This window comes from Chlamydotis macqueenii, chromosome 27 (genome assembly GCF_036417535.1).
Source record: "Chlamydotis macqueenii isolate bChlMac1 chromosome 27, bChlMac1.mat, whole genome shotgun sequence".
Classification (NCBI taxonomy): Eukaryota; Metazoa; Chordata; class Aves; order Otidiformes; family Otididae; genus Chlamydotis; species Chlamydotis macqueenii.
The window spans coordinates 4,031,935-4,041,507 of NC_141582.1; the positions used below are offsets into that span (position 1 = coordinate 4,031,935).

The following is a 9,573-nucleotide window of genomic DNA, read 5'->3' on the forward strand; positions in this document are numbered from 1 at the left end:
TGACCGTGCTTAGTGTGACTCTTGGGTGCGCGTTCAATAAATGGTGTCCATGATCTCTGAGGAGCTGCGTGACCCCTGAGCAGTGCCGCCTGCCGGAACCGTGCCCAGAGGCCCCTAAGTGAGCGGAGCAGCCCCGGCTGTGCTGTGATGCTGTGGGCAAGGGCTGCTTCCGCCCGGCCGCAGCCAGGAGACGTGGCCAGCCCTGACCGGCGTGTGCCCAGTGTGATGCCAGCGACTGACCCCCCCGGCAAGGGGGCACCCATGTTCCCTGCAGTGCCCTCAGACCTGTGCCCTCCTGAGACGCACTGTGAGCCCCCCAGCCCCCTTCCCGCACACCCAGGGCATCTCCAGCCCCGGCCCCCGGCACGGGCAGCACTCGCGGTGCTGCTTTTCCCCCAGGAACCCACTGTTTTGGCAGGGCCCCCTCAGAGCATCCCGCCAAGCCCCGCCTCGTGTGGGGGAAGCCCCCCGGGCTGCCCCAGTGACCCTGAGCTGCGGGACCCTGCCCTGCCAGGCGCCAGGGCGGCTCTTGGCGGTGTCGGGGGGCTCGCGCCATCGCGGCCGCCGCACAGGAAGGGCACAGGGCGGATGTGTGGTCCCCGCCGTGGCCGCAGGCTCCTTCCCGCTGGCGTGAGCTGGTGCGAGGGTGGGCGACGGGGTGGAGGAAGGCTGACTCATCAGAGCAGGTCCTGCGCCAGGAAATCCCCCCGTGCCTGGTGACCCCCTGCCCACTCTGGCTGCAGCTCACGTCTGTCACCGGAGTTTAATGACAACGTCAGCTCATGCTCATTCAGCAGTTTCGGGAAACGCGGATAGACCGTTAAGTGACACGAAACGCAGATTGGGGAGTTTCACTCCTTGCCACGCAGCGTGTTGGATGTGGCTCCCATGAGTTTATTTTGGCTGCGCTGGGTGTAATTGTTAGCGCACGCAGCAGCATCCCGTGCAAGCGTGGGGCTGAGGGCGCAGTGCGCGCCTTGTACATCGCTCCCGCGGGGACGGCAGTCCCCTGGCACCTGGGGTGTCACGCGTGGCCTGGCGGGAGCTGCACCCGCTCCCAGAGCCACCAACACGCGTCTGCCCTGCCAGACTGTACCTGGTGCCTGCGGGTCCGTGCTGCGGTGCGGGGTCAGTGCTGCGCTCGCAGTGTGCCCAGGCTCTGCAGCCTCTGGCGAGACGTGGACGGTCCCTCCTCTTCTACGTTTCCTGCAGACTAAGCGCAGCACGCAGGGCATGAGCTTGGCATTGCCAGGGTCCTGGGGAAACCCAGCTGCAGAGGCAGAACCCCGGCACCTTCGACGCAGCCTCCCATGGGAGCCTGGAGCATCCCTGAAGCTCCGAGGGGACATCCCGGGGGTGGCAGCTCACAGCCCCTTCCCATGGCAGCGGAGCTTCCCTGAGCCTTCCGCGCAGGCGGACGGCAGCCCAGGGGACGGAGAGCACTGTTTGCTCCGCGCCGCCTTATCGCCAACCTTTACCCGTGTTTGCTCGGCCCCTCCGGCCATTGGGCGGCCAGGCCCTGGCTCCCCGGACAAGGTGCGCTCCTGCGGCCGGGGCGCGCGGTGCTGGCTCAGCACATACCGGAGCTGGGCGGCCAGCGCGTCTCCGCCGAGCCAGAGCATGTCCAGACCCCGCGGCCAGTGCCCAGTGATGGAGGCCGGTGACGGCATGGAGGAGACCCCGCTGCCCCTGGCGCTGGGCAGGTTCCAGCTCTCTGAGGAGTACGGCTTCCTTCTTCCCCATCCCCTGGTAGGAGCCGGCTGTGCCGCCGCGTCTGCGTGCTACCGGGGAGAGGGCAGAGAGGGGTTGGTGAGCGGCTTTCCGGTGGGGTTTCGGTGCAATGCCTTTCCATGGCAGTTTATAGAAAGCAATGAGGAAGGCGCGTGCTATTCTGGCTTAGACAGTTTCGGAGGCCAAAGTGCTCCCTTTAAAAATGCTTAAACTGGCTGCAGCGAGGGGCACGAGGGAGAGGAGCGGGAGCTTTGCGGGATTCCAGGGAGCGCGAGGCGAGCGGTCAGACCGCAGCTCTCCCGCGCTGAAAGCACTGCCGTTTGTCACGGGGCTCCCTGCGCGGCAGGAGCGCTGAGGGACAAGCAGACGCTCGTTTATCATCCGTTAATGTGCGATCACGCAGAGCAGTATTACGAGAGGGGAACTGGACACCAACCATTAGCGGCGATGTGTGTGGCTGCTGGAGCCTGGGTTGGCGGCCTCCGCTCCCTCCCTTCCCCTGCCAGAGCCCCAGGAAAAACCTGCCAAACACGACGGAGCGGGATGGCAACGGAGCCTCTGTCCCCCCGGCCAGGCGATGCACTCTTTAGGGCAGGGGGCTGCCCTGTCCCTGCTCCCCATGGCTCCACGGTCCCGAGCTGCTCGGGGTCCGGGGTTGAGGAGAGACGCAGCCATGCGAGGCCGCGTGCTGCCGGTCCGTGTGTTCGCCGCCCTCCCTCTCACCTCTCCCTACCCAGACAGAGCTGCCAGCGCCCTACGGCCCCTGGATGGAGATTGCCCGGGACCTGCCACAGCTGATCGCCAGCCACCGGCTCCGCTCACGAGTGCACCAGGTACCTGCGCTCTCTCTCTCCCGGTCTGAGCGCTCTCAAACCCTGGTCGGACACGGCCGTGTCTGCCGAACACGTGGAAAAGGAAACCCACAGCAGAGCCGTGTCCTCAGCCTGGACTGATCTAGGCGAAAGCAGAGCCTCAGCGCTGGTGCAGAAACAACCCCCAGGCAGGCCCTAGGGTGCAGCGGCCAGCTGAGGCAGCGAGGGCAGGCGCGGGGCGTGCGGTGGCAGGGGAAACTCTCCGGATGTCACGGGAGCCGTGGCTCATCCCGTCCCGCTGCCCGCGGAGGAGCCCAGGCCCTCCAGCAGCCCCCAGCCCGGCCGGAGCCCTCCGGCAAGCAGAAATCATCCGCTCGCGTGCGTCCCAGTGCAAGGAGAGGGATGCCTTTTGAGTAAAATCCTGCGTTTACTGACAACGCTCACAACCACGGCAGTGAACGCTGCAGAGATGGGAGGGAAGGGAGGCAGGGGGGCAGCCCCACCGCGGGACCCTCGGCACCGCCCGCCGTGGTCCTGGCTCCCACGGGTCTCCCTGGCAGACGCCGCAGCTGAGCGCCCGGCACCTCCGAGGGCGCGAGGAGCTGCACCTAGCGCATCTGGTGCTCAGCTTCATCACCACGGGCTACGTCTGGCAGGAGGGTGAGGAGAGCGCCCTCAAGGTAAAAGCAACGCAGAGCAAGTTCACCTGCTCCTCGGGATCTGGGGGGCTCAGGCTCCTTCCCTGGGCTCGTCCCATGGGATAAAGCCCCTTTCCTGAGGCTGCAGCAGGAGTGTGACCCCTCCTGCCTGGCCCGGGCACCTTTCACCAGCCTGACACCGTCCCCCTCTTCTCCCGTGCTTTGTGCCCTTCAGGTCCTACCCCGAAATCTCGCTGTCCCCTTCTGGGAGGTCTCGCAGGCCCTCGGCCTCCCCCCCATCCTCAGCCACGCGGACTTTGTGTTGGCCAACTGGAGGAGGAAGAACCCCAACGGGTAAATGGGCAAACGCCGGCGCAGCAAGCGCAGCTCTTACCGCACCCGACGAGCCCCAGCAGGTCCTGTCCAGCACAACAGGGACGCATGGTCCCCAAACCGCTCCTGGTCTGCCAAAAGCCATTGAAACCCCACCAGCACGGGGCTCTGTCTCATGGAGAAGGTCTGGGGAAGGGTCTTGGGAAGGGGGAGCGGTGGCCATCTGGGAGCATCTGCCCCGAGCCGGCGCTTCCCGTGGGCCGGTGAGCTCATCTGTCTCCCACGGAGCGCAGCCCGTTGCAGAAACGATTTGTAACATCTCTGTCTCTCTCCTTTCCTGTGCACTTGCTGGCAATCACCGAAACGCCTCCAGGCCTCTGGAAATGGAGTAAGTATTTAAGATTCTTATTTATTTTCTAACAGCATTGGTTTTGTTTGAGTTGGCTCAGCGCTCCCACACCGCGGGGCTCTGCTTAGGTCGAACCCAGCCCTTGGTACACGAGCCCAACACAACCAGCCTGGTCTCTGCCACGCAGAGGCCACTGCAACCACGGCAAAGTGCCGGCAGGGTTTGGCTCCGCGGGTCCTGGGGTGCGCGGGGAAATCCGGAGCAAGCCCCCTCCTGACCCTGCGCCGCCTCCGCTCCTGCAGGAACCTGGACACCATCATCTCGCTGCCCGGGGGAGAGAGCCTGCGAGGCTTCGTCCTCGTCACCCTGCTGGTGGAGAAAGCGGCCGTGCCCGGGATCAAGGTGGGGCACCGCGTGCCCCGCAGCTCTTCGCTCGCCCGCAGGCGTGCACCCGCGCGGTGCACCCGTCCCCCGTGCCTCGCTGGTGGGCTGGGGCAGCGGCAGAGCTGGTGTGGGTGGCAGCGGGCACCCAGAGCTGCTGTATGCAGATATGGCAGCCTCCCCAGCCCTTCGAGCTCTCCTCTGCTGTCGCAGGCGCTGGTCCGGGCCGTTGGTGCCAGGCTGCGGCTCGAGGCGGGGGCCCTGCGCGGAGCGCTGCGGGAGCTGGCGGAGGCCATCGCGGACATGAGCAGGGCTTTGAGGCGGATGCACGGTAACAGCAGCCTTCGGCTGGGGGCGGCTCGTGTCCCCGCAGCGCTGCGCACGCTTTGGGTCATTGACGCTGTAGCATAAACATGCTCGCGCTTGCCCCCTCCTTTCGGGTCCCTCTCGGAGCGGAGGTTTGGGTCGCCTGGGCTGTGGCGTGGGGGAGAGCGCGGCCTCACGGGAAACGTCGAGGTAGAGGGAACAAAGTGCCTTTTGCCCACGGTAACATCTCTGATCTGATTTCCTCCTAGACTACGTGGATCCCGCAGTATTTTACACGGTGATCCGGATCTTTCTCTCCGGGTAAGTGCGGCACCTTTCCCTCCAAAGCCGCTGGGTCGGCAGCCCCCAGGCCAGCGGAGCAGGGGTTGCACTGGGAAGGGGCAGCCCCGTGGGGCACGGGGTCCCCTGGGGTGGGGAAGGAGCCGGCGCCGTGTCCGGCAGCGCTGGCCCGGAGCGACGCGGTGCCACTCCCTGAGCGAGGGGGTTCCCAGGCGCTTGACCCGCCCGGGCAGAGCCGGAGCCGCTGGGCAGGGGCTGGGGTCTGCCCCCACACCCGCTTCCCTCCATCCCACACCGCAGCTTAGCCCCCATGCGTCTCTGCACCGCCACAGCCCCGTGGTGCAGAAATGAACAATTCCTGCTCTTGGCCCGAACCACTTTGACAGGAGAAGACTAATTTCTCTTTATTCCACATGCTGTACACACAAAGGTACAAAGCCGTGGGGTCTCTTCCCCCTGTCAATAACAAGCCTCTTGCTGTTGCTGCGTTACAATGCCATTAATTTAAAAACCCAGTCCCCCCCAAACACTGAAGAAGGGAAGCTGGGCAAGGCAGAGACACGGCCAGGAGAGCCCAGCACTGCGGGTTTGCCATCCCTCATCCCTGCGGGGCTGCGAGCATCCCCAGCCGCTCCGCTCCCGGGCTTCTCGGGGGGTTTCTATTTTTGTTTCTCTCCAGCATATCTCAGCATGCCCAAGTCAAGAGGCTCCATGATTAGGTTTCTCATTTTTTATCCGAGCTGACCTTGTCTTGATGGTCATCAGCCTGGAAAAACATGCCTTTTAAATTCCCTGCTGCTTATAAGAACTTCCCACTAGTAAAGCTTACTATAAATACAGCCCTGGGAGAGCTAAAAATATGATGGTATTTGATAATGAATCTATTTTCTCTGCATTTTGTGCAAAATCTGCTCCAGCAGTCAAACAGCCTTAGCAGCCAGCACTGAAAGCCTCATGAAATGGTGCATTCTTCAGAAGGTCGAGAGATATTTTTGTGCCAGGCACATTATCTCTCTGCAGTTATAAATCCCCTTTCCGTCTGCGAGTGAGCATTTATCCATTTTTGCCCAAGGGGCGCGCAGGGCCGGGTGCAGGGGCTCTGAGTTAACGTGTCCGCGGGGAGGCAGCACCGCTGCCCGGTGCCGAGGGCAGGCAGCTTTGGGAGAGGAGGAAGTCGCATTACGGGCTTGTTCTCTGCTGGAATAAATCAAGGCAGGCGGTCCTGCGCTCTCTCTAAGGACATCACCTCCAGAGCCATAAGAACAGAGAAAAATCCCAGGTACAAATTTCCAGGGCTCGGAAGAGCCTGCTGCAGAGGCACCCTGGCTCCCAGCGGCCGCCGGGATTTCCAGGAATGGATGTTTGGTGCCGCTGGTGCCCAGACAACTGCCCCTCTCTCGCACACGTGAGCCCCCGCGCAGTGCCTGCGTGAGCCGGGACCCCGGCCAGCGATGAGGCGCAGCCAGCGCGGGGCGCCTTGTGCCGGGACCTCGCCCGGGGCGCTCACCAGTGCGCGGCCATCCCGTAGAGCGGCCCCTGGCCCCGAGGCAAAGGGCAATGAAGGATTTCCCCCTACACCCACAGCCCTGCGTGCGCCCCCACACAGTGTTTGATTTCCAAGTTCATCCCGTGTGTGAGGATGGCTGACGAATGTCAGTGATGAGAGCCACGGGCCGGGTCAGGAAGGTTTCTCAGCCTGGCCAGCCCAGGGTCCCTCCTCGCAGCCCCCGCTATCGGCTGCCCCTGCCTGACTGCCGCCTCTCCCCTCAGCTGGAAAGACAACCCTGCCATGCCGGACGGGCTGATCTACGAGGGCGTTTCTGAGGAGCCCATGGCGTACTCGGGAGGGAGTGCGGCACAGAGCACCGTCCTTCACGCTTTCGACGAGCTCCTGGGGATTTGCCACAGCGAGGAGAGCAGTGAGTCACGCGCTTTTCTTTTTTCCTAAGCAAATAGGGGGCAGGGGAAGACCCAAGCCAGTGCTCCCCACGGCTGTGCCCGTCAACAGGACACGTGCCCATCTCGCCCTCGCAGAGCCCGGCTGGGACGGGGCTCTGCCCAGTTTGGTGTGGAGGAAGTCTATAAACAAGGCTCTGGCCAGCACTTCCTCACCGCTGTAAATTCCCTGATGGACAGACTTTGCTCTTTGCGTGTCAATGTTTTACTGAGGTTATATATGGCAGCAGAGCTGAGGCCGCCGAGCGTGCCAGAAGCCTGCCAGTAATTGAGCTCATCCATTCACACAGCTCTGCATTCGTCTGGCTCACAATAGAATACATTTATCAGAAATTATCAAAACCACTCTAAATAGCAAAAAATACCGCTAACAACCCGAAACCAAAAGGCTGAGAGCAAGGGCTAAACTCTGCCTTTTTGGGGTGGGACCAACGCTGATGGAGCCTGGCCTTAATGTGGGGTTCCTTTCTCAATGAATCGGAGGCACTGCCACGGAACAGAGGGCGGGGCGGGGGCTGCGCAGTGCCGGTCCCCAGGGCACAGCTCGGTGTCAGGGTCGGGCGCTGGTCCTGCGGGAAGGATGCTCTGCGGCTTCATGCTCCCAAGTCACAGAAGGCAAAACTCCCAGGTAGTTTCTGACCGCTGACCAAGTTGCGGACTCCACAACTTACTTCTTCCTCTGCTGGTGTCTTGCAGCTGCCTTCCTGCACAGGATGAGGGACTACATGCCCCCGCCGCACAGAGCCTTTGTGGAGGAGATCCGCCGTGCCCCGTCCCTGCGGCAGCACGTGCTCTCCTCCGGAGACGCAGGGCTCCGCGCCGCCTTCAACCAGTGCATCTCTGCGCTGGCAGACTTCAGGTCCTACCACATCACCATCGTCACCAAGTACATCGCCGTTGCGGCGGCCAAAGCCAGGGCAGAGCCGGGTGACAGGGCTGGCCCCTCCGCGGGGAAGCCCCCGTCTGCGCTGGAGGCCAAAGGGACCGGCGGGTCCCACATCTTCACCTTCCTGAAGAGCGTCAGGGACACGACTAGGGAAGGGCTGATAAGCGCCTGATTTGCCCTGAGGGCTTGCAGGGCACTGTTCAACGCGGGTGCTGGAGGCCCAACGTGCAGCACATGAGCCCAAACCTGACCACAGCGACCTTCGCCCAAAACCTCCCCTCAGCAGCCCCTTTTCCGCTCATACGTGTCTGGGACACGGGGAACGCGCTCAGGGTTGTTAAGGGAGGAGAGCACTGCTGTTGGTAACCCTGAAATGCAAGCAGCAAGCACAGCATCCCTCCAGGGCACTGGGAGATGGGCACAGCATCCTTCCACAGCACTGGGATCAGCATAGCATCCTTCCACAGCACTGGGATGGGCACAGCATCCCTCTATGGCACTGGGAAGAGCTGTGTCCACCCAAGCCCTGCTTCCTGCGTCCCACCAGCCTTGCTCCTCAGGACACCTGGGGGTTGGGGCTGCTGCGGGGCTGCAGGCAGGGCCGGGTTACACGGAAAATAAAGCAGCAATTCCCAGACCCAGCTGTGCTGCCAGGCTCTGTGTCTGTGGCAAAGCTGTGTCCCCAGATAGCCCATCCCTCCATCCCTGCACCCCTGCATCCCCGCACCCCTCCATCCCTACACACCCCTCCATCCCCTCCATTCTTCCATCCCTCATCCCCTCCATCCCTCCATCCCTACACACCCCTTCATCCCTCCATCCCCGGACCCCTCCATCCCTACACACCCCTCCATCCCTACACACCCCTCCATCCCTCCATCCCTGCACCCCTCTATCCCTTCCATCCCTATACAGCCCTCCATCCCTCCATCCCTACGCACCCCTCCATCCCTCCATCCCCACGCCGCTCCCATCGCGAGGTGGCGGCAGAACCCGGCGCTGGCTCCGCCGCAGCCGCTCCCTCCCTCCCGGCACGGGAACAAGGCGAGGGGGGGAAACAAAGCAGCCGCGATTTGGGAGGCTGCGGTGAGTGCGGGGGGCTGCGGGTCGCGAGACGGACCCCCTGTCCCCCCGGAGCCACCAGCACCGCACGGGACGCGTTTCCCATGTGCCAGCGCCCTCAGGTCCCGCGGGTCCCAAACCAACCGCACATTCCCAAGGCAGCAGTTCCCAGCCCCGCAGCCTGATGCGGGCGGTGTGCTGAGCTGCCGTGCCTGCTCCCGGGGGGGAGTCACGGGCAGAGACCCGCTGAGCTGCGCCTGCGGCGGGGCCGCGGTGCCCGCAGCGGTGTCCGCTGGCAGCTCCCCATCCCGGGAGCGATGCCAAAGTCGCTCACCCCAGCCAGGAGGACAGCGGGCGAGAGAAGCGAGCAGAGCGTGTGGGGAAAGCTCGCTGGGAGATGCCGCAGCAGGGCACGGGGCTGTACCCACCATCGCCAACTTCCCCGCAGCGCCCGATTTACTGGGAGTTCAGGGTCTCACGGGGCAAAGCTGCAGCTTCTGGGCACACACAGGGTTCACTTTCCTAAATCTCCATGAGCAACGTGGTGCTGCGGCAGGGGAGCGGGGACATAAGGGACGTACGGTTTCCTTGAGGGCCCAGTGAGGGAAAAACACCTCAGACAAACCCACGGGCCTCGCCGGGGTCTGCAGCAGACCAGCACCCAGCCTGATGCGGGGTCCGGCCCAGGTGCCGGCGACGCCGACACCGCAGTGGGTGAAGCAAGACCCCCAAGGAGCCCTGCAGCGCAGCACAGCTCCCAGCGCTCCCAACTGCCACCCCACGCATCGTTCCCCAGCCTGTGGCTGCAGGACCAGGCTG

The 9,573-nt window shown here is 63.7% G+C and overlaps 1 protein-coding gene and 1 long non-coding RNA gene across 3 annotated transcripts; one reads left to right on the forward strand and one right to left on the reverse strand.

Annotated features, from left to right (window-relative positions):
- Positions 1-873: 873 nt before the first annotated feature.
- On the reverse strand, positions 874-1,674 carry LOC147597421 (uncharacterized). The gene is made up of 2 exons (XR_015261225.1): positions 1,582-1,674; positions 874-1,206 (listed from the first exon to the last, which is right to left on the reverse strand). It is a non-coding gene; the product is annotated as an uncharacterized LOC147597421 (long non-coding RNA).
- Positions 1,533-8,333, forward strand: LOC147597422 (indoleamine 2,3-dioxygenase 2-like). 2 transcript variants are annotated; one of them, XM_086768047.1, is made up of 10 exons: positions 1,533-1,805; positions 2,473-2,550; positions 3,076-3,223; positions 3,417-3,535; positions 3,888-3,902; positions 4,166-4,265; positions 4,458-4,575; positions 4,820-4,871; positions 6,621-6,769; positions 7,503-8,333. In XM_086768047.1, exons 1-10 carry the CDS (start codon positions 1,621-1,623, stop codon positions 7,862-7,864), a joined length of 1,326 nt encoding a protein of 441 aa, XP_086624173.1. In that variant the 5' UTR covers positions 1,533-1,620; the 3' UTR covers positions 7,865-8,333. The 2 variants fall into 2 exon arrangements, with proteins under 2 accessions (XP_086624173.1, XP_086624172.1); XM_086768046.1 differs by having other exon boundaries at positions 1,533-1,749; positions 2,469-2,564; positions 3,104-3,223.
- Positions 8,334-9,573: the final 1,240 nt, after the last annotated feature.